Source organism: Scyliorhinus canicula, chromosome 11, assembly GCF_902713615.1.
Source record: "Scyliorhinus canicula chromosome 11, sScyCan1.1, whole genome shotgun sequence".
NCBI lineage: Eukaryota > Metazoa > Chordata > Chondrichthyes > Carcharhiniformes > Scyliorhinidae > Scyliorhinus > Scyliorhinus canicula.
Genome location: NC_052156.1, coordinates 127,085,660 through 127,111,281, shown reverse-complemented (window position 1 = coordinate 127,111,281; position 25,622 = coordinate 127,085,660). Strand labels below are relative to the sequence as shown.

Here is a 25,622-nt window from a genome sequence, read left to right as displayed (position 1 = left end):
ATTTGAACTCAATTACTTTTTATTTATAACAATAACTATAATGATATATGCAGCAAATACAACTGGTTAACCATCTCATTCCTAATACCTCACTTTTATCTGCACCCTCCCTAATACACACACTGACAACAAATAAACACAGAGAGAAGGAGGGGTGAAAATAATAAGTAAACGTTAAGCGTCGATGTTCCAGATGGTGATTTCTAGCACTTTCCTTCAAAGGGTTTCAGTAAGAGAACACGAGATGTCCTTGTCGGTGTGTCCAGGATTCAAACTCCGCTTCCTTGGGTCTCTGGAATTCATCCCACTCAGGCTGGATCCAATCACCACCTGTTACCAGGCATCAACCACCAACCAACCAATCGAATAGAGTCCCACCACATCTCTCAGGTGCCACAAAGTCAAAGTTGTTCTCCAAAGCTAGCAGAGTGTACTATGTTGCAACCTTTGAATTCCTCATTTTCTCTGCTGCTCAACTTAAAGATACATGTCCATTAATCATCCATGGATCAAAAATGATAGCGGCAAAAATAAAGAAAGGAGAAATAAAGGAATCAACAGGAAAGACCCGTACAAACTCACATCCCCTTATGGTTTCATTCCACCTATCGCTCTAAATCCTTTCAGGCATTCTACCACTCTCTGACTTTAGCTTTTTACACATCTCCCCTCCTTTTACCTAGCCATTAGTAGCTATCAGTCATCTCCAACATACTTATTGAACTCTTTTCCTCAATCTCCGACACCACGGGCAAAATTTTCAATCCATGGTTGGGAATTTAACATTCAGATAAATTGGGTCCTGATTCTGCATCACCGATTTAAAAATAAAAAGGGCTAACTAGCCCGGGGCAAGTTTGGCCCCCATCAGTGGTGTCAGGAAGGTCCTGAAGACAGGACCTAGTAGTGGAGGGCCCTTGAAAGGAGAATCATGATTGGGCTTGCCATTGATTGAAGCTATAGAACAGCAGGGCATCCAGAGGGCCAGTGCTGGCTTGGGCATGCATTTCCCTAGTGGCTCCACACTCTTCAGTCTCTCTCCTGGAGGTCTTAATGCATGCAGTATCAGAGAAGAGGAATGTGCTGTGCCCAACGTCTTGGAAAAAATCCAAGAGAAACCAAGAGGGCGTGGATTGAGACAGCCACTTATATCTGTAGCAGATATGTCACTGTGGCTATAGTGCAGAAATCAATTCATTGATCTGCAAGGTCGGGAAAGGTGAGTGGCAAGTTACACACAGATGTTGAACCCTGTAGATACCTGCATGCACACAAGCTGAGCAGAACAATAATTCTCCCCAATATTGTTAGATCACGTGACCAATTGTATCACTGAGGAGTCAGCCACCATCGCACATGATTCACAAATGAGCGGGGGGGGGGTTGCAATATTTAATGCAAATAGGTGGAACAAGGGAAGTCTACTTAAAAATTTATTTCCATCATGTTGGAAGAGAATGCATAATTCCAGGTAATTGTCTCAGATGGGTGATGGGCCACAGCTCCACACGTGGTGCTGGAGATCGTGAGGGTGTCGTTACGTCAGGATATGGGTGTTGGCGAGACAGGAGATTGTGAACAGCAGGGACGTTTGATGGCTCAATCTTCAAGTGAAGACCGTGAGGATACCCCTGCCCAATAATCCAGTGTCATCTATGGGCTTTGTTATGCTGAGATATTTGTTGAGTAGCCCGAGTTCTTGTTACCACCTTAAGTGTGCATCCAACAAGGCCAGTTTGAGGAGCAGAGCCTACCAGCCCAGGCAGTCAGTCATCGCCAGCCTCCTTGGTAGGAAGAAATGCTGCAGAGCCAGTGGATTCACTTATTTCTCTAAACCTTCCACCAGTGGAGGCACACTCATCTCAGTTGGGCCTTAATCTATCTTAGAATGGGGAACATTGTGTGAACCATGTGCCTTGAATGAAAAGAGTTAGTGCTTATATGATTTTACCTTATCTTTAGCCACCTTATCCTTAGCCAAAGGGGCAGCACCCCATGGAAATGGGTGGGAACAGGGGCCTCACATCAGATGCACTTTATAGGTCACTTGGGTGATATTTTCTCATTTGTCGGACAGTTAACTTATCCTTTATTACGTATGCCTACGATCAGACTCATATTATTGCTCAGCATCAAAAAGGACATGGTGTTAAGGGCCAGGGTTGGGAGCTGGGTTTCTTGCAGTGCAATGTTAGATGCTGCGGGAGATTATTGACAGCGGTGACCCCGATTTCAATCTAGCTGGATAGCAATTAAATTATTCAGATGGGCACGCTTGTGGGATAATTTTTTGTTCAAGAAGAAAGAGCAATCTGTCATAAGGACCAAGAGCCAGTTAAGTGAAACTTTGCTGAATTAATGAGGCTTGTGGTTGTGCCAGACCACCAAACACCAAGAGCACGGTGACAGCTTCAGTGTGTTCCCTCCAATGCCTGGGCACTGGGCTCCTCGAGTGCCCCATAATCTTCCTCCTCAGAGTTAAGAGTGGCATTCCAGGTCCCCTTCATGATCCAGCTCCAGGCTTCTTTGTATTGTCACGTACTTCAGGCACTGGCATTTGCAGGTAGATGACTCATGACCAGTTCACCTGATGTCTTGGGTAGTGCCTTCTGTACAATCATAGAATCCCTACAGTGCAAAAGGAGGCCATTTGGCCCATTAAGTCTGCACAGACCGTCTCTGAAAGAGCACCCTACCTAGGCCCACACCCACCCACTCCTGTAACCCCACCTAACCTTTTTGGATACTAAGGGACAATGCAGCATGGCCAATCCATATAACCTGCACATCTTTGGACTGTGGGAGGAAACCCACGCAGACACGGTCAGAATGTGCAAACTCCACACAGACAATCACGCGAGATTGGAATCAAACCTAGGTCTTTGGCGCTGTGAGGCAGCAGTGCTAACCACCAGGGCTTCCTCTACCAACTTCTAATGCTTAAGTGATGCCAGCAGCCTCCTGTCCTTCAAGAATACTGTAACTCACTTCACACATGTAAGCCCCTCAGCACCAGGTGATGGCAACTCTGTGCCATTGTTTGAACAGCTGAGAATAAGTCTCAATTTCTCACATCAGTTGTCTAATGCATCAATTATTCCTCCTGGCTCCCACTGTGTTCATGACAGATGCAGCTACTGATGTGTACCAGACCTGCCGGTTTCCCTGCACTTCCTGGTTAAATGTCTCTCCAGAATCTTAATGAGCTCCGCAACGAGCTCAGCAACCAGTTAATTGGAGTAGTGAGAGATGCTAGCTTCCTCCTCCCATTTAATCACATTACATTGCAGAGGTGTTGGAATCCAGCCACTCCATCCAAGAACGTGATTTTAAATGCATGTCCCCACATGAACTTACATTATGACCTTTTGAAAATCCAGCCCCTCAACAACTTTCTAAAATGGTTCCTAACACTCATTATTTTAAATTAGGCTTTTGATTTTTAAAAAATCTGTTTTTCATATTGCATAAATATGTGCTGGTTTAGCACAGGGCTAAATAGCTGGCTTTTGAAGCAGACCGAGGCAGGCCAGCAGCACGGGTTCAATTCCCGTCCCAGCCTCCCCGAACAGGTGTCGGAATGTGGCGACTAGGGGCTTTTCACAGTAACTTCATTTGAAGCCTGCTTGTGACAATAAGTGATTTTCATTTCATTACAAATTGGAAGTTTATTGACTTGTTCTATGTTCTTAAATATCAACTTCATACCCACCAGTGTTTGCTACTTCTCACTACCACATTATATACCCCAAACGCAGGATAGAGGCAGCCAGGGATGCAGCATTTTGTGTAGAACTGTTAAGACATGTTTTGTAATGCAACATTTCCCAAGCACTGATTCAGTTTTAGTTCAGCTCCAGCACATAAAGCAATTTTTTCCATCTTGCACTTGGCCTGTAGGACCTGCGCACTGTAGGCTTTGAATGAGCATGTACAGGAACTGACACCACCAGACCTTCTGGGAACAGCCCATTTCTAATTTCAATGCCAGTTTGGGTTGGTTGGGGGGGGGGGGAGGAGGAGGAGGAGGCGAGCACAGGAGGAAATAGGAGAGACTGTGAATCTGGCACAGCTGCAGTTACAAATTAAAGGCAAACTGATTTATTTCTGCAACGAGAATAAAGGAGTCAGGAAATCACTGCAGTTGCTGAAGAATAGTGCAACGTCTACACAGAACCTCTCCATTCACTGATGCAGCTGCTTCTTCTGAAATGGATGAAAGAAGAATTACCCTGTTTGGCGCTGAAGGACTTCCTCCTTTTACAGACTTTATGCAAGTTAATAGAAAGGACAAAAACTGTGCTTCAAAGAACAGGGTGTAGGTGAAAAGGAAAAATTGCTAAGCCTACCAAATAAATGGGCAAAGCACGCATGCACTAATTGTTACAGCTTAACTACAGCAAATGCAAAGCAACTGGACATATTTCAGCTTTCAATATTCATATGTGCAGTATATCCAAAACATATAGCAACACAATCGCTCGGCTGAACAGAACCTAGTCGGTCTTCTTTGCAGTTGCAAATTGGTGATAAATGTTCCTCTCCAAGATTGTCCAATTGACCCTGAAGAAATCTAAGACACACCCCCACAGCCTCGCTTCATAACAAGTGTCAGCAGCTCACTTTCTGGCATTCTCACTGGAGTCAGAAGGTTAGAGGGGGTCAAGCCTCACTCCAGGACTGGAGTACAAAATTCCAGGCAGATATTTCAATGCAGTACTGAGGGAATGCAACACTGTCAGAGATGCCATCTTTCAATTGAGACATTAAACCCGTTTGCCCCCTCGGGTGGACATAAAAGATCCCATGGAACTATTTTGAGGAGCAGGGGAGTTTCCCTTGGTAGCCCGCCAATATTTATCCCTCATTCAATAACAGAAAGAGATTATCTAGTTATTCTCACATTGTTTGTGAGGACATGCTGTATGCAAATTGTCTTCTGCATTTCTTATATTACACCACTAACTAAACACAAGTAGTTGTTAATTGACTGTAAGGTGCTTTGGAATGTCTTGAGCTCGTGAGAGGCACGATATAAAGGCAATTTTTTTTAAAAACGATTAAACCATATCAGCTAATCGTCAGCCTTCTTCTGAGGATAGTCATATACACCCATCACTGGATCACATCTAGCCCACAGCTTTATTTACCCGAAGCTTGCTCAGCAGTTTCCAACTGTAACTTACCACTGAGACTCCCGTTGTACTATTATCAGTGAAATTAACCCTATAAAGCAAGATCCCAACAAACCGGATGTATGATGGATGATCATTTATTCACAGATGCTAAATCACAGGAAGGGCACCTGCATACCTGTTCCTTTGCTTTTCAAAATCTCAGCTTCAATTCACTCAGTGCAGGTCAAAGCAGCATATAACAGGAGGAAGTAATTTATATACCTGGTATAAAAAGCGAGTATCAGAATCGATGACTATGAAAATAGTGAATTTTCATAAAAACTAAATGGCCTTTAGGGAAGGAAATCTGCTACCCTTACCTGGTCTGGCCTACATGCCTCGCCAGACCCACAGCACTGTGGCTGACTCTTAATTGTCCCCCCAAGTGGCCTAGAAAGCCATTCGGTTTTATCAAACCACTACCAGAAAAGTTGAATAGAACCAGGCAAACAACACAGCATTGAACAAGGCACTGGAAACAACAACGGGCCAATTTGTCCAGTTGACCCTGCAAGTTCTCCTTGATAGTATGTGGTGAGAGAGCTGTCCCACAGACTGGTCAAACAATAGCCTGATGTAGTTATATTCACCAAATCATACCTTACAGCTAATGTCCAGACTCATCAATCACTGTGCCCGTGGGAGTGCTCATTACAAATGACGTGATGTCTTGTTACATCAGTTCAAATATGGGCAAGAAAACCTTCTGCTGATGCCACCTGCCAGCCTCCTTCACTTGATGAGTTTGTACTTCCATGTTAAACACTACTTGGAAGAAGCCTGGAGTTTAAGAATGTCACAGAATGTACTCTGGGCAGGGTTAACTTAAATAATGATTATCTTTATTAGTGTCACAAGTAGGCTTACATTAACACTGCAATGAGTTACTGTGAAAATCCCCATGTCGCCACATTCCGGCGCCTGTTGAGGTACACCGAGGGAGAATTCAGAATGTCCAATTCACATAACAAGCACGTCTTTCAGGACTTGTGGGAGGAATCCGGAGCACCCGGAGGAAACCCACAGACACAGGGAGAACGTGCAGACTCCGCAGAGTGACCCAAACCGGGAATCAAACCCAGATCCCTGGCACTGTGAAGCAACACCACTGTATTACCGTGGCGCTCTATAATCATCATTATGGGTGGCTCAATATCACAACTATTGAATGAGCTAGCCGAGAGCAGGACATAGTTGCCAGACTGGACCTGTGGCTGGTGCTGAGAGAACGGAGGGAAAAATCTACTTGAAATATTCTCACCTATTCTCACCAATCCACCTGTTGCTGGTGGCACCATTATGACAGTGTTGGTACAAGTGGCCTTGCACAGTCCTTGTTGTGACCAAGTCTTCACACTGAGGACACCTTCAATCATGTTGTGCGGCATTACCACATTGCTAAAATGGGAGCGATTCAGACAGGTCTAGCAGTTCAAAACCACCAGTCTTTCATGAAACAATGTAGGTAATCAGCAGCCGAATTGCATTCAACAATCAGCAATCTCATAGCCTGGAATATCACTCACACTACCATCAAGGAATAAGATCAAACCTAGTTCAAGGAGGACTGTAGGACAGCATGCCAGAACAACATCAAGCATACCTAAAAATTAGAGTAACCATGTGAAGCTACAAACACAGCACTCCATGCACGCAACACATAGGAAAAAGCATGCTATATATAAACAACTGAATGATCCCACAACAATGGGCCAGATCAAAACTCTGCAGTCCTGCTACAACTATTGTGAATGATGGTGGACCAATAAAATGACTAGCATCTTGATCCTCAATGAGGGGGGAGCCCAACATGGAAGTGCAAAAGACACGGCTGAAGTATTTACAACCATTTTCAGCCAGAAGTGCTGAGTGGATGATCAACACCCTGGGGATTGTCAATGACCAGAAGCCGAGATTGATCAACTTTATAAATTGTGGCTACAAGCAGGTCAGAGGCTGGAGTGAGCAACTCAGCTCCTAATATCCTAATGCTGTCCACACCGGTATCCCTCCTGTGGTCTGCAGTATAACTCACTCCACATGATAAAGAAGCTGAAGTCACTGGATACAGCAAAGGTTATGGATCTTGACCCAACATCCCAACTGCAGTACTGAAGACTTGCATTCCAGAACTAGTTACAGCCCTCGATAGCTACGATATTGACATCCACCCGACAACTCAGAAAATTGCCCAGGTGGATCCGGTTCACAAAAAGCAGGACACATTAAATCCAACCAATTACCTCCCCAATTTACTCTTGATAATCAACAAAATGATAAAAGATGTCATCAACAGTGTGTCATGCGGCATTTAATCAGCAAAAAACTGCTCATCGATGCTCAGTTTGGGTTCCACCACAGCCACTTGACACCAGACCTCGCTACAGCCGTGGGCAAATAAGGATAAGAGTTGAATTCTAGAGGGGAGGTAGAATTCACAAGTCTCGGCATCGAAGCAGTATTTGATTGAGTGTGGTATCAAGGAGCCCTCGTAAAATTGAAGTCAATCGGAATCAGGGAGAAAATTATCCACCAGTTGGAGTCATACTGAGCACAAAAGAAGATGGCTGTAGTTGCTGTAGGAAAATCATCTCAGCCCCAGATCATCGCTGCTGGAACTTCTCAGAGTAGTGTCCAAGGCCCGACCATCTTCAGTTGTTTCATTAATGACCTACCCTCCAACACAAGGTCAAAAGTGGAGATGTTTGTTCCCTAATGATTGCAGAGTTCAGTACTATTCACCATTCCTCAGATACTGAAGCATCAATACCAGCATGCAGTAAGACCTGGACAACCATCAGACCATAGGCAGATCGGTGGCAAGTAACAGGAAATTACCATCTCCAATAAAATAACGTACCTATCACCCCTTAACATTCAACGGCATTACTTTTCAGAAACTACCACAATCAACACCCTGGGGATTGTCAATGACCAGAAGCCAAGATGGATCAGCTTTATAAATTGTGGCTACAAGCAGGTCAGAGGCTGGAGTGAGCAACTCAGCTCCCAACTTCCTAATGCTTGTCCACCAACTAGAAGGCACAAACCAGTAGTGTGATGGAATACACTCCACTTTCCTGGATGAGTGCAGCTCTATCAACATTTAAGTATCTTAACATCCAGGAGAAAGTACCCACTTAAGCAGCACTCCATCTGTCACCTTAAAACATACATTCCCTTTATCATCATTGCACAGTTGCAACAGTATGCACCATCTCCAGGATGCACTGCAGCAACTCGCCAAGTTTCCCTTGAAAGCACCTTCTAAACCCATGACTTCTTATCACCTAGAAGGACTAGGACAACAAACGTATGAAAACACCACCACCCTCAAGTTCCCATCCTGATTTGGAATAGCATTACCAATCTCACTAGGTAAAAACACTGGAAATCGATCTCTGGGAGTATATACAACACATTGACTTCAGCAACTGCTCACCACCACTTTCTCAAGGGAAACGAGGGAATGTCAATAAACGCTGTCCCCTTTCCAGCCACACTCACCAACCACAAACAAATAGTCGGAACTAATAAAGCTGTATTGGAAACAGTGCAGATCTTCATGAATTTGAATTGGCCACTTTACATTTCCTGCAAGTAGTGTGCACCAATGGACTGGGAGTGGGTGAAGTTAGGTCTTTCCAAAGCTCAGCATTATTACAATTTAAAAAAAAAAATTGATCTACTGTCCCACATTCAAATCTATACTTCAACATGCCATTACAGCATTTGGTCCAAAAAGAAAGATCTTGCACTTGTCATGCACACCTTGAACTCCCAGTTTGATTTTTGTGTTTTACAAGTAGAATCCTTTATTCTAACTCTGGATAATTCCACTTGCGGCTGATAAGTGTATAAGAAAAAGTTTTTCTGTTCACTTGCCATGGTAAAAAGTTTTGGAAATGGCTGGTGCTCAATTGCAAAGCAGTGTGTTTCTAAGTTAATAGCAGTAACTAATTTCAGCTATTTGAAAGAGCAGGGTAGTTTAGCAGATTTATCTTATATGCTGTAAAAGATGGTATCTTTTATGGGTTATTTATTTTGCTTTGCAGGAGTAATCAATATGTAGATAGAAAGGTCCCATAAACAGCAAATGAAAAAGATCGTCCAGTTAACTGGTTGATGATATTGACTAAGAAATGAATGTTGCTGAGGACATTTGCTCTTCTGTGAATAGGATTACATAATCGTTTAGGTCCATCTGAGCAGACAATTGGGGGCTCGGTTCAACATCTGATCTGAAACATGGTGCCACTAACAATGTAACACCTTTGGTACTGCACTGAGTAACCAGCATTGATTAGATGCAGAGGTCCTGGAACCATAGATTTACAACACAGCCATTCCACCTATCACATTAGTGCCAGACAAAGAAAAGCTATCCAGCCTAATCCCTCCTTCTATCTCTTGGTCTGTAGCTTTGTAGTTATGGCACCTGATGTGTATATCCAACCATTTTGTTTTAAAAACACGAGGAGGGGTTCTGCCATTACCATCTTTTTGGGAACTGAGTTCCAGATCCTCAACTCTCTGGATGAAAAAAAACCCACTCAACTTCTTGCTAATCCTTCTACTAATTGAGGTGATTCTGCCACCAGTAGATGGAGAGCCAAATGTGCTCCTTTATTACAGTTAAGAAATGCCAAGACATTAATGTAAAATTTGCAGATACCATCTTTTATAGCATATAAGATAAATCTGCTAAACTACCCTGCTCTTTCAAATAGCTGAAATCAGTTACTGCTATTAACTTAGAAACACACTGCTTTGCAATTGAGCACCAGCCTTTTCCAAAACTCTTTTTACCATGGCAAGTGAACAGACAAACCTTTTCTTATTCACTTATCAGCTGCAAGTGAAATTATCCAGAGTTAGAATAAAGGATTCTACTTGTAAAACACAAAAATCAAATTGGGACTTCAAGGTGTGCATGATGTGCCTGTACCATTAAGTAGCTATCATATCTTCTTGCCCACAATTGCACAAACACGTTCCTGATCTCAGATTTGCACAAGAGGAAAATTGATGTGCAATCCAAGAGAACCTTTGCAACCCAAGAGAACCTTAATGGGGAGAAAAGTATTTCTAAAACTAAGTGTTACAAATCGGAATTCAATGTTTGATTTACAAGTACTGCTGGTCCTCACTGCATGCATACCACTTTCAGTTTTGATTATTGAGACATTACAGAACAATCATAAAGCTCTGCTCCCCAGCTGATCCATTTGTGCATTCACACTCTCATAACTCAGTTCATAACACACCTAATAGATACTGAACTGGTGGGGAGAGGGAAAGCTGATCCTTCATGAGCATCATGTCCATAACATACAACTGCTTCTATATCTACAGCTCATTTAGGACAATATTTTAGCATTGCTAAAGGGAAGCTATTTGCAAATGCATCAGAAGTTATCTTCCTCGGAACTAAACAATGGTATTTATCAGGTTACACTGAAGTATTATCTAAAATAATCAGTGTTTGGGGGATATTGAAATATTGTCTTTCTTGTAAAGTGCTGAAGTGACGGTTATATGTAGATCAAAAGTTACTAACAAAGCTGGTTGTTAAAAATTTGTCATTGGTAACGGGTGTAAGGTATTTTCCTTTGCATAGCATTTGCAATGCAAATGGGAGTCCTAATTACCAAGATATTTGATAAATGAAGAAAACTGAATAAATTGTCGATTGAGATGACGACTCAGAAATGTTTCTTCCTTGTATGAATCAACTGGGATTAATTTTTTTCCATTAGAAACTTTCCATTATTAGTGCTTGTTAATAGCTTGTGAAAAGTAGCTGATCTATGCCACTGCTTCAAATTACTGGGATCAAAAGAACACAGGAAATTAGATTCTGGCAGTGGAACATGGTATTCTTCCCTAGCAACACTAAAACCTTGGAACCTATTAGTTTTGCTAAATAAACTAGGAAGGGAACGAGGGGTGAAAGACAACTGCAAACTTCTATAAGTGGATGAGAGGGTTACTGAAGATTTTATGTAAATGATCAGGGAAGGTAACGAAGCTTTCACACAAGCTAGAGTTCCAGCTTTTTCCATAGATGGAGGAATTTGGACAGGAAGATTAAAACGGAAAATTTTGACAAACGTCCAGCTGGCTGAATATAAAATTGAACTCCAGTCGCAGAGATCATGACTCACCGTTCTTCATAAATAGTCAACCTTGTACCTTTCAAGGTGAAAGCCATTGATGCATCCAACAATTTAAAAAGGGTCAATGTACCTCCTTATTTAAAAATTGCTATCTAAGAAAAAAAAATGTATTCATTTATTTCCATTACACAAATTTCACAGGATGCGTAAAACAATGTTATTTGAATCTTTCAACACTAGTTGCCCAGGCTGCAACAGCATCATTAAAGCCAATCTGAAATCCTGAAGTACATTAGTCACATATATTATGCTAAGAGTATACTAAACAAACTAAGGTTATTTCAACACAAAAAAGGTTAACATTTACAATTGCCTTTAGAAACACTTTAAAACTCACTTGCCGATTTTTAAGATCACTGGCACAGTCACCTGCTACATTCTGCTTTGCACTGTTAATGGGATGTGATGGAACAGAAGTATTATTTTATGTAGCTGCATCACCCCACTGTTACTCCACATGCAAAGCATTCAGATTGAGAAATTGAATGAATGCTAATAGCTGCCAACTCAACCAAATACAACTAAGAAACAATCTCATTCTTCCATTCATTTCAGTCAATCCTTGCTGCTGTTTTCCTGCATACTAAGCACAGTCTGCAAACAAACAAAGCAGGATGAGGGAGCAAGTCCTGTCATATGCTTCCAAACCACAAGTATTAAGCAGCACAATGAGTGGATAAGTCTTTAGTTTGCCTAGCAAAGTATTACATGACCCCCCATCCTAAAGATCCTTCTACCTGGACAGTGTACACAGTTTTCCTAGTATCAACAGCACTCAAATACAAAGGGCTGATGTAGATTCAATAACTTTGCATTACATGGGGCTGTATATTCACTTTGGGGAGGGGGGTGGCAAAGGGGTGTAAATGCTAGGATACACTTATCACTGGGGCCTGCCACAAGTTCAAAGGATCAGGAGAAAAGAGTCATAATTGCAGGCCACTGTCGGTTTGGGGGTGTCACCTGAAGCACCCCCCCAACCCCAACTGACGCTTTAGGTTTGGTTCAGCTTCAGGTTAATCCAACTCTCAGTCTGGAGAAGGAATTCTGGATTGAGGGAATCCTCATCCTTGTATTCCTCACATCAAATGCCCCTTGCAAGAGTGAGTAGAATTTCTGCCTCAATAAGAGCACATTGCAAACATCAGCCCATGATAAGGTTTGGCATTACCATGTCCTGGCACAATTTCTGGCTATTCCAGTAGACTCGCCCACCATTACAATAGGTTCTACCAGAATGACCATCATCTTCAGTTCCACATTGTATTCAGTGTGGCAATACATGAGTCACAAAGTTGCTTCCATGCTTCTATGTGCTTGTAATATAATTTTGTGATAACCCAACCAGATAAAGGCAATCAACTATCAGGGAACAGAAGTCGTTTTAAGTAATCTATATTTCTATTTATGGGTATTAGAAACAAATTTCTAGCTTTAAGTAGGTTTAGTTTTGTGTGTCTATGTAAGAAAGGATTAAAACTTTAGTTGGCTTCATGTTAAACAAAGGTGCCTGCATGTCTGTGTGCTTTGGTTTCATTTCAAACTGTGCTTGCATTATAATTAAAGGTGACTTGAAACCAAACAGGGTTTAAAGAAAGACTAAGCTCTTACTTAGCAACCAGGGGCACACAATGGAAAGTATAAGCACTTGTGGTTCAGTTGAAACCAGGTTTCTGAGAAGAAAGCAGCTCTCACAGAAACTGCCGGCAGGCCAATACAGTAAGGGCAGAAAGCAAGTCCCAGAAGCTAAAGAACAGATAGTTCTAGAAACCAAGGAATGAAAAGTTACAGAAAGAAAGACTGAAGTCAAAGAACTGAATCTGAATAAGGTACTATTCACTGAAGTTAAAAAAAGGGGTAAAGTTAAAGACAGAGCTAAAAGATGCAGACGTGTGAAGTCAGCCAGCGAGAAGCTAGACATCTGAAGTAATCTTAAGACTAGTGACACCTTAATGCAGCCTGTAGAGGAATATTAAAAGGAGATATTGAAATCCTGGAAGTGGATCCTTGGTGAAAGAATCCAATGGAATGTAGTTTGGAAACACAGATTCCTGTGACACTAGATGGATCAGATGCAATAAGCATATGGGGAAATTTGATGATAAATCCACAGAAGTTTCAGTGTAGTGTTGTCTGACCAGTTGGTTTATTGGTTTACGTAGATTGTATACTTACTGAGGATCTTATAAGATATATTTTGTAACTTGTATTATCCTTAAAAATCTGTGTACATCCGTGAAGATATAGGTAGGGGCAGCATGGTAGCACAGTGCGTAGAACTGTTGCTTCACAGCTCCAGGGTCCCAGGTTTGCTTCCCGGCTTGGGTCACTGTCTCTGTGGAGTCTGCACATCCTTCTGTGTCTGCGTGGGTTTCCTCCGAATGCTCCGGTTTCTTCCCGCAAGCCCCGAAAGACATGCTGTTAGGCAATTTGGACATTCTAAATTCTCCCCGTGTACCCAAACAGACGCCGGAATATGGCAACTAGGGGCTTTTCACAGTAACTTCATTGCAGTGCTAATGTAAGCCTACTTGTGACAATAAAGACTCTTATATTATTATAATGCAAGTTTTAGTCCTTAGATAAAAGTTAAGTGGCAGTCCTGTGACTTGGTTCATTCTCATTTCTAATAAAAAAAGAAATTATGGTCGGGGTTCCATTCTGGGACCCGATTGTCCAGTAGTAACATCAGCTGGGATCATAACACAACTGATACCTAAAGTAACTTATCCGAACTAAGAAGTTGAAAGCGTGGCATTGTTTATTCTCAAGAGAAAAATCCAACAACCAACATCTAGTGACAGCAGTGGGTCACAAGGTTCCAGGCTTAAGTCCCACTTCAGGGCTTGAAGACAAAAATCAAGGCTGACACACCCGAGCTGTACTGCAGAATTGGAGGTGTTGTCTTTCAGATTAACAATAAACTGAGGCACCATCTGCCTGTTTGGTGGACGTAAAAGATTGCACATAACAATTTTGAATAGTGGAGCTATTCCCAGTGTCCTAACCAATATTGATCCCTCAATGACGATCATAAAAACAGATTTTCTGGCCCTTATTACACATCTTTTTTCCACAGACTGATGAATTTGGACAGGAAGATTAAAACAGCTAATTATTTCAACAAACGTCCAGCTGGCTGAATAGAACATTGAACTCTAGTCTAAGATCATGAGTCACCATTCTTCAGAAATAAGTCTCTAATCAACCTTGTATCTTTCAATGGGAAAGTCACATATGCATCCAACAATTGTTTTTATTTAAGAGTCAGCGTGTCTCGCTATTTAAAAATTGTTACCTAGGCACAAATTAGCTACCACGTTTCCTACACTGCAACAATGGCTTCACTTTGAAAGTACTTAATTTGCTGTAAAGCACTTTGAGACATCCTGCAGTTGTGAAATGAACCATAAATACAAGTCCTTTTTTCTACGTATAAAGTAGTCTACCGTAACATAGTAAAATGTCCAAAACTACTTAACAAGAGTGATAACAATAAAAAACATTTTTGATACCAAGCCATAGGAGCAATTAGGAAAGATGACCAAAAACTTGATCAAAGAGATAGCTTTTTAAAAAGCATTTTAGAGAAGCAAAAAGAGGTAGTGAGGCTGGAGGGTTCATGGAGCTCGAGACCCCAGCGAAATGGTTAAAATCATGCATGTGCACGAGGCCAGAGTTAGAGGAGCACAGAGATCTCAAAGGCTTGTGGTGGTGGAGGTGATTGCACAGATAGGGATGGAGAGGCCAAGGAGAGATTTGAATAGAAGAATGAGGATTTTAAAATAGAGGTGTTGTTGCGTCGGGAGCCAGTGAGGGCCAGCAAGCACAGGGATGATGGGTAAATGGAAATTGGAGTGTGCATAGGTACAGGCAGCAGATTTTAGGTCAGTTCAATTTTATGTAGGGCAGGAGCTGCAAAGCCAGTCAGGAGAGGAATATGCAGTATACTGTACGTCTACTTCGTAACAACTGCCTCCTCCAGCGCTACTCTAAATCAGCATTCTGTACCTTTCCTGGAACTTTCTGCTCAACATCACTATAAACTTTTTCCCTTTGGTTGTATCTGCCATGGTGCCTGCTTCAAGTGGGAGTGATGATGCCTGGTATGTTAGTGCCCCAGTACATTTGGTTGCATTTACTTGACCACTGGGTTCAGATTAATCTGTGAAAAGATCAGGTGGCTCATTAGCAGCACAAGCATACTTAGTTATTTGGATATCATTACCTGCAATATTATACACATGTGCACAAGCAATGAACGAGAACTCAAATAAATACATGCTGCATACCAGTTCAAATGCTTTAATCTCTGTAGTTCCAATGCCTTCCATCTCACAAATAGATTAAAATTGTTCCTTTATACACGAGTTGTTTGTAGACATATTACACAATACCTGATGTACATTGGACCCTCCTTTTAATGTCAGTTTTATCTTTTAAACACAAAAGCAGCGGGAATTTAGGTAGTGATTTGGGCATACCTGCAATACTTGACTTTTCCATCAGGACATGAGCAATGTAATTTTCATGGCTTTTCACTTTAGTACCTTACTCACTTTGTTCTTGCTAATCACAGAATGGTTACAACAAAGGAGACCTTTGGGAGGCCCATCATGCCCATGCCAGCTCTCCACAAGAGCATTTCAGTTGGTTCATTTCTTAGCCCTGCAAGTTCACTTTTTTTAAGTGCTTATCCACTTCCCTTTTGAAAGCCCCAATATATATCTCCACCATGTTCTGAGGTAGTACATTCCAAATTCTAATGCAATCCCCACTATGCAAACAAGTTCTCTCATGTCACTGTTGGTTCTTATGCCATTCAACTTAAATTTGTTCCCCGTGGTTCTAAGTCCTGGTAGGAGTGGAAATAGTTTCTATCTATTCTGTTTAGACCCTTCATGATTGTGAGTACTTCTATCAAATCTCCTCTAAGACCAATCCTAGCTTTTTCAATCTATCTACACAACTGAAGTGCCTTATCCTGAGAACTATTCTCGTAATGTTTTCCTGCACTCTCTAAAGTCATCACATCCAACCTAAATGATGGTGCCTAGAATGGGACACAATATTCCAACTGAGGTTGAGCCAGTACTTTGCAAAGATTAATCATTACTTCCTTACTTTTGTAATCAATTGTCCCTAGCTCAGGCTCCCCGCATGCCTTTTTAACCACTTTCTCAATCTGCCCTTTCACCCTCAATGATTTGTGCACATATACCCCCAGGTCGCTCTGTTCCTTCATCTCCTTTAGAATTGTGGTCCTCAGTTTATAAGGCATCTCCTTGTTCCTCCTACAAAAATGTATCGCTTCACACTTATCTACATTTAATTTAATCTGACACGTGTTCACACATTCCACCAACCCACATCCTCTTGGAGGTCTATCACTATCCGTCTCATAACTTGTAAATATTGTGAACTGCATGTCATTGGAAAATTCTGAAATTGTGCTCTGCATACACCAAGTCTAACACGCATCAAGAAAAGTAGTGGTCCTACCAATGAGCCAGTGCAGACGTTCTGACATGTCGGTTCATACTCTGTGCTACTAATTTACACCAATATTTGCACGATTTGTTCCCAAGTCCCCAGTAGATTCTCACTCTACCCATATTAAAATAACCATGGCATGTTGCTGTGGTTTGGCGAATAATCGGCACGGACCTGCGCCTTAAGGATGGAACGCAAGAAGAATTATTCCTGAATATGCAAACACCATTCCATCAGTGGCAATAAGAGACACGCAGCATGTATACTTGATTCACATTTTATGCTTTATAACTGTAAGCTAAGTGTTGCTCTGGAACAGTACCTTCTATTTTGGACAAGAAAATGCTAAATGTAGAGTCGCATGTTTGGAAAGTAATGTCATGCTAAAGGTATGGCTAGACTGCGCAAGCCTACAGCAACACTCTACCCTGCCAAAATATAGATATCATGTAAGCATCAAATTACAGACCAACTGATGGAACACATAGCTGCTTCTCTTTAAAATAACTATAATTAGTAACAGCAAACAAGCTTTAAAAAAATAGATCAATTAAAATAATGTTGAGACCTTGAATATAGTGGTTGGATTTTATTTCTCCCCATTTCTCAAATGGACTTTTCCACTGATGTAATAAGTTGAATTGCAGCCATCCTCTGTGCATTATCTTCCCCCACACACCATCATCCAGCTGAACAGTCCATATGAAAATCAGGAGTGCCACATCAATTTAAACAGTCTCTGAAATGTAAGTCATAAGAATGATCCATTGCTGTCAGAGCAGCTATTGCCAGTCCTAGTTTTCACAAGTTCAAACTATGACAAATCTAACGCTCCTAAAATCACCTTTTTTACATTCCAAATTTCTAAGTACAATGACTGCATCGTTCCATGCTTGCATTCCAAATGCACTGTGACTAGCTAATCAACTGCACGCACATCATTTGCCCTTAATCACAATTAGTCACTGATGGGAGAGCAAGCAACTAGAAGACACCAAGTTGTTATTAAGCACAATAATATTGTTACCTCTGAACATGCATGCGCATTTACTTTCTCTAAAACATTTTCAACTAGTACCTCAAGTGTTTGCCTTTTTAGATTATATTTGCATATTGGACAAAAAAGGCAGCTGAAAAATGCAGTGTTGCTAAGCCATTATACCTACATTCACAAAACAGGAATGGAGACCTAGTAATTCCTCAAGGCGTTATTTTGTAAGAATCCACTGCTTTGCAAGGATGTTAAATTCTTCAAGATGTATAATCCACTGTTACGCAAAGTAAAGCCTCGTTTTCCCACTTTCCCGTTGGTTTATCCAAATTTATCCATTTTAACACATTATCTCAGCAGGTCAATCTCTAAGTACCCTGAAATATAATGTTCCAGGAATATTGCCATTTTTGCACCTACAGCAAGTTAGCTGCGTGTGGATTTTCAACAAAGATCGAACATAGTTGTGGACAAGATATTGGTTGCCAACCATCTGTCAGGGCCTTTGAATAGTGTCACAGGATACTCACCACATCTGTGTGTGTGATCTTGGCCAGGAGATCTGTCAGGTTGTCACTCGAAAGGGAACTGTCACCAATATCAAGCTGAAGTCCACAAATTGCTGCCCCCACACTTCCAGTCGCAATCATTGATGGTGGATACATGGCAAATTTGAAGTCTGCAGTCAGGTAAAACAGAGGTTTAAAAACCGTACATGCTCTCAAACAATACTATGATTTTTAAATCTAATTTCTAGAGTAACTCTTGCCTCACCTCGTACATAATACCTCAATATATATGAGCAGACTGATTACAACATACTAAGAGTCAAAATATATGGCCTGCTTTTCAATAAAATGACATTCCGGAAACACACTGATCACGAATGTCTGAATAAAGAGCTACAGTGCCCCTGCCAACCAACACTGCTGTAGGTCTGCTTCCACGTGTGGTCACATGAACGCATTTCATTGCCCAATAACCTTGTAAGCTCCTTTAGTGTCATTCACAATGCAAATGAGACAGCTAGCAAATGGCCAGAGGCCCAGAGTGACTAATGCCTAGCCTCCAAAAGACTTACATAGCTTCTATCTCCACTCTTCCTTTCCTCTGAAACAAGCACCATAAACTTGGCTATCAAAGCTCCACATGTCCCCTCTTTGTTGTGCAACAGGCAGTGATTTGTATCAGTAGCCCCTATTTTTAGCATATTAATTAACTACTGCAACTGTTGAGGCAAGTGTCTCTAACGGGAGAGTGTGGCACCATTGTTTGAAACCATCCCCTCATCTTTGCTATTGAAAATCATGGAAATGACCTTCCTACTGATATGAATTCAAGCTGACATGCTCACAAAAGACATGGGGGGGGGGGGGGGGGGGGACCAATTTCACACATGTGGCTTGCCAGCTCACCCGACCAGGCTAGCAAGGGAGATTTTTTTTTTTTTAAGTGAAAAAAGGACAGCATTATTGTGGATCACCTAGAAGGTAGTGTGTTAGGATTAGGAACAATTAAGCAGTGATTGAACTACAACACTAACGAGAAATTACAATATTCTGAGAAATAGGGATTTTTTTTCCTAAAATGTTTATGTGATGAGATTTGTACTGTTCCTCTATGTAGTGCGAACACAAACTATAGACGGTGCAGTTCTCTTATATTTATTTTCCAAACTATAATTACAAAACAAACCGGTATATTTAGCATGAGTTTGTCACAATTCTAGCGTCACACATTTAAATTTGCTTTGTGTTAGGAGTGGTAGAGGGAAAGAAAATTGATCGTTTGGAATAAACAGACATTCTCTTCATAACGAAGACATTTTTGGACAAGAGTCAGAATGCCTGCAATCTGAGCAATCTACACAAAGAATAAAGACATGACATTGCATTCTGGGTTCTGAACTGCAGCCGGATGAAAAATTAAACTCGGCACAACCTCATCCACTATTAGCAGCAATTAGGCTTTGTGGCCTTAACTGTACCAGCAGAATAATATGGTGCGCAACATGGTATCAATGTTTCTTTCAAGCACATTATCTGAATTGTGAGCAATGCTTCAGGAAATCCACATCAAAAACTGCACTTCAGCCAACACACTTAATCGGACGCTAATTATTAGGTACTTCTCAGTCAACATTTACCAATACAACTACTTCAAGTAATTCTTTAAATGTGAGAGAGAGACACACTTTGGGACACAGGAGCTATGAAGGCACTTAGTAAATAGAAATGTTCTTCACAAAGACAGGCCAGTTTAAACACAACTAACTATGCTTAAGAGTAGAAATGCACGCGTGCATTAAATGATTTTCATTCCTTCCACTGTAAGATAGTGCATTACCCAATTTAGTTAGAACAAAGCTAATGGTGGGTATAAAGAAAAATGGAACACACAACTTTTAGTATACCATTTCCTATCTGTTATGTTTTGTCATCAGACTTCAAGTCAGATACCAGGGAAGAAATATTCTCAGCAGTTGAAAACATCTTAGCTGACACATTAGCCAGAATTTCAATGACCTCTGTTTTACCTGACTAATCAGGTTATTAAAAAAGCATGTTAAAGTTTGAAAAGTAAAGCACCTGCAGAAGCCAATCACACTATCACAGTTAGGCCTCAATGCAGGGAGATAATAACATCTTTTTTGTCAGAACTGCCCATTGGATTGTGGTTTCTCATTTTTAATAGTGAAGGTCAGCTCAGAACTATGCACAAATTTTGTCTTTGAGGCTGCCCTGTTTGAAACTATCCGAGTATTTATTTCATCAGCAATGTCCTCTTTATATTGCATCGCTGCACAGCTTCTTCATTTATTTATTTTAAAATTTAGAGTGCCCAATTATTTTCTTTCCATTAAGGGACCATGTAGTGTGGCCAAACTACCTTCCCCCGGCACATCTTTGGGTTGTGGGGGGTGAGACCCACGCAGACAGGGGAGAATGTGCAAACTCTACAGGGGCCGGGATCGAACCGGGGTCCTTGGCTCCATGAGGCAGCAGTGGTAAGCACTGCGCATCCAGATTTTTCATTTATTAATGTGCCATTTTTGCTGCATACGAGATCATATTTATTTGGAAGCAAATAAACAGATTTCATCCATATCACTCCATGTAATAATCTCAAACAGTCACTTTATATTAAACTTTAATGCATTTTTACCAGCTTGTAAACATATACCATCAAAAGAAACATGTCCTGTAATACTAAATTAACCAAGGACACAGAGCCCAAACATTCACTGTCCCATTTTTGGATAAGGCACTGAACAGATTCCCAGGCATTAATTGACATTTACAAGAGAAGTCAATTGAGTTGTGCTGTAGACTGCCCCTGCCCCCATGTAACTTTGAGGCCCTGGTCTTTCTAGATTATACCACACATTTCCTGCCCCTTGCTCCAAATTACCGAAGTCCACCCCACCACAATAAATGGCAACTGTATAAACCAAATGCTTTGCAGTAGTTAAAGGTAAAATTGAAAAAAAAAACTGTGTTCCTAGTGAACTCAACATGAAACATCCAACCAATGCAAAAGAGCAATCAAAGATATCAACGCCTTTAACTCCACAAACTTATCTTTGCTCCGAGCATCAACTGCTGAAACAGATTCAAATTGTGCAAGAAGGCAACAATTACAGATTTGCATTCTGCTCAGAATCATTTTCGTGGTCACTTTGTGAACTAGTGCAGACTTTTATGTGTCATCACAAGAACATTATGTGTAGTCAAAATAGTTAAAGGGGGGCTAAAAATCCAGCTTTTGAACTGCATGTTGAAAATGAAAGAAAATGCTCTAGATACTGCAATTAACGTGATAATATCAGTCTCAAAAGAAACTGCCTTCTGAATGCGGATGCCTACACTGCCACTAAATATCAAATAAATGTTGCATTGATCCATTGTTAACTATATATTTCATATTCATCGGCAGTTAGATGATGTATGAGGGAATTTTAATTTTCTACAGGACAAACCAGATGGTCCAAATACCCTCCTTTGTCCACAGTCTTTTGTGGGATTTAACAGTGTAACAATACAAATTTTTAAATCTCAAATTTCTCAACTTCTTTCAATAACTGACAGGTGGTTTTAAAACTCTAAATTATGAATGTTAAATCCCTGAACAGGGACCTAACTTGTTTAAGCAGGTCACTCTACACATCCACTATTGTTTAGTTATTGCAGTGGTCTTTGAATTTTGTTTATTGCACTATACAAAACAAAAGCCATGGTGTTACTTTCTACAGGGTACTTGGCCAGCTTTGGAACCGCGCTTTTGTCAAATTGCTATTTTTTGTGGGGGAGTTAAAATGCTGTTAAATTCCAGCCCATGTATCACTAATGATAAAATGGTCTTTCCTCAGATTTTATGGAAAAAAGGTGCTGATTAAAGATATTTCCCCATAAAATTAGTGTATAATCGGTTTATAAACCTTAATTGCGTGAAACATAGCGCTCTATCAACCAGCTACGAACAGAATTTATGAGTCAGCATGAACATACTGGAAATAAATGACAAAATACATTAATATGCTTGTAAATCTACCATAACATTGGATACAAGGGAGTCAAAATCAACTATATTCTTCAGGTAAAGCAGCCACAGAGAAGAGATAACTGAATCAGGGCATGCAGACATAATGGAGCCCAAATGTTATTTTCATACTGTCCTTATTTGTAGGTTTCGTTAATGAATTCCTATGTCTACATTTCTAATGGAAATTGGCCACGTAAACTGGTTGTGCTGCAGTCATAGCCTTCCACTGATGGGGGTGCTACAGCCCCTTCAATGACACGACAGTATAATTACAGTGTGATAAGTTTACAATTTCCATTATAAATGCCAACAAAAGAAGTTGGAATGGAAAAAGTTCACAGGAAATGTAAACTGACAAGATTTTTAAAGATTAAAGTTAAAAAGCTACAATAAAAGCTTTCATTTCTAGTGAAAAAAATTCTCAAACGAATTTTGATGTGCCGTGTATTAGAAGATAAAAATAACGTGGATACTGGAAATCAAAAAAAAACAAAAGATGCTGGAGAACATAGGGGCTCTGGCAGCATCTAAAGACAGAAATAGCGATAACCTTTTCAGGTCTGACCTTTCAGAGGTTATGGTACCCTGCGCATATTGTGCCCAATACAAGCCAAAACAATATTTTTATCATAATAATAATCTTTATTGTCACAAGCAGGATTACATTAACACTGCAATGAAGTTACTGTGAAAAGCCCCTAGTCACCACATTCCACGTACACAGAGGGAGAATACAGAATGTTCAATTCACCTTATCAGCACCAGGGTCACCATTTGTGGCGTAAATTTCAGAAAGCACAAACAGAGCCAACTGAAGGTTTAGTTTGGTTCACTATGGCAATCAAGTGCAAGCTTCCCCTCCAACATATCCTGTTCATATACATAAACAGTACTTGTTGCAGATACTCGACCTCTCATACCTGTGGCACAAAGGGCAATGAAGGTCTGTGCATGTTTTCGGATCAAGTGCAGCTTATCTTTAGGAAGAGGAAGCTTCTTCAGGATGTGTTCAATGAAGTCATGTGGAGTCACTGCTGCAAGGTTCCACTTCAACTTTCCCAAAACTACTAACTCCCACTCCTAACAGAGATATAAAAGGTCAAATGCATCACCGGGAGGCAACAATAGAGGGGGAGAAAATCAACTGGACCAGAAAGTCTTTTAAGAGGACATTTCAAACAATAATCCCACTGTATGGTAGAAGAACAATTGGCACATTCAGGGTGAAGTCTTGAATATCTACCTACAGAGGGCGCTACAGACTGAAATTTGCTCTATTCACTTCACTGTTAGCGGGAACAGACCAGGTCCTGCACTTCTAAGTACATACCACCCTTTTCAGTAATGCACTTCAAATATTGGACTCAGCTGTGTTAAAATTATTCAGTAAGCAAAAGTTGCCCAAATTATTTTGTTGAAAAAAAAAGTATATATATCTGGTTTTCTTCATTTTTACATTTTAATTTGTGCTCAGTAGACTCAGCTCAGCCATCAAGATTCTGGACACTTTAGTTGCAAGAGGTTTACTCACATTTCCAACTGAAGAAAGTGGTAACTGCAGTAATTCAATACTTTTTCCCCCCAAACATTAAGGAACAGAAGTGCCATTTATTTCATAAATGTCCTCTATAATTTAATTATATTGCGAAGAAATATGTGAATAGTCACAATTATGAGAGTAGTTTAAAATCTGAATGAGTCTTTCCATCTGAACACCAAGATTTCCTATTAAGTGCTAACTTAAAAGTAATTTTATACTTTGGTTGGAAGTTTATTTTGAAAAGAGGCCAAGTCTAGATAGGCCCCCAAGTACTCATTTGCAACATTGAAATTTTTGCATAGACAACTGCAGATTGTGAAATTACCAGAAGCTCGCGTGGTCTGATAGAGTTGTCAGTGTAAATGCAAAGCTTTTCCGCTGTCAGAGGAATAGTCTCTTTGAACTTTGATGCAAGGAACATACAGACCGCTCCGAGCAGCTGCAGGTGGCATTTGGTAGTTGGTACAATTGATAAGAATCTGTCCAGGTAATTCATTGCCAAAGGAAAGACTTCCTCCTCACACTTCTGTTCCTCGCAGACCTAGAGGGAAAAATGGCTAAAAATGAGGAATAACAAGGTCATAGAAAGTACTGCTAGTAGAGAGTGAGGCCCTGGCACCAGCCCTGATCTGTCACATGCCTCTGGTTCAGTCAGCAACAAATGAATTAAAGTCACAATCACAGCACCAAAAGGCTTAGAGATAATTGGCTGCAGTCTTGACTGTCATTTTCCAAACAATACTTAAAGTATGCCCATGGTCTAACATAATACCACAGGCTCTCATTCTCCAACTCTCAGAACTGCCTTGTCCAAAGAGCCTGAGCGAGACCATCTTCCTCTTCCCCAGTGTCTCTCCCACAGCCAACCCCAACTCACTCACAGCTGGTACACCCACTCTGCGCTAAAGCAGACCACGCTGAAGTCTGCGAGCCAGGAAAGCCACGGTTGCAGATGGAACCAAGCAGCTCCAGATATCTCTGCCGCCTGGCTCCATGATGCCATGCTGGCTCGAGGCTGCGATCCCTCCCCCCTCACTGGAGGGCCCTGAAATCTCAGCAGACACATAAGTATCTTGAAAATAGAACCTCTGCATTTATTGGGGCCAGGGGCTGTGCTGGATTGGGGAGGGGGGTCACATCTGATTGGGGAGGGGGGGTCACGTCTGATTGGGGAGGGGGGGGCGCGCCTGATTGGGGAGGGGGACGCGCCTGATTGGGGAGGGGGGGCACGCCTGATTGGGGAGGGGGGGAATGCCTGATTGGGGAGGGGGGGGCACGCCTGATTGGGGAGGGGGGGGCACGCCTGATTGGGGAGGGGGGGGGCACGCCTGATTGGGGAGGGGGGGGGGCACGCCTGATTGGGGAGGGGGCGCGCCTGATTGGGGAGGGGGCATGCCAGATTAGGATGGGAGAATGCCCAATTATGGAGGGGGAGCATAATTGCGGGGGTGTTGGATGGATGGGGGGGAAAGAACCAGATTGTCCGGGTTGGAGGAGGAATGCACCGGATTGGGGGTGGGGGAAAGAGAACCTCATCGGTGGGGGGGTGGGGGACACACACAAGAGAACCGGATTGGGTATGGAGGGGGGGGAAAAGATAACCGGATCGAGGGTGACGGTGGGGAAAAATTGGATCGGGGGTAGAAATATAACCGGATCAGGGGTGGAGGGAGGAAAGAGAACCGGAAGGGGGGGTGGGG

The 25,622-nt window shown here is 41.5% G+C and overlaps 1 protein-coding gene across 1 annotated transcript in view; it reads right to left on the bottom strand.

The window, feature by feature from the left end:
* Window positions 1–24,491, bottom strand: part of ccnd2a (cyclin D2, a) — a 31,439-nt gene extending 6,948 nt beyond the window's left edge. Inside the window, exons 1-3 of the mRNA XM_038811352.1 lie at window positions 24,248–24,491; window positions 23,303–23,462; window positions 18,371–18,519 (exon numbers count right to left, since the gene is read on the bottom strand). Coding sequence (XP_038667280.1) covers window positions 18,371–18,519; window positions 23,303–23,462; window positions 24,248–24,418 — 480 coding nt within the window. The 5' untranslated portion in view covers window positions 24,419–24,491. The remainder of the gene's footprint in view (window positions 1–18,370; window positions 18,520–23,302; window positions 23,463–24,247) is intronic.
* Window positions 24,492–25,622: the final 1,131 nt, after the last annotated feature.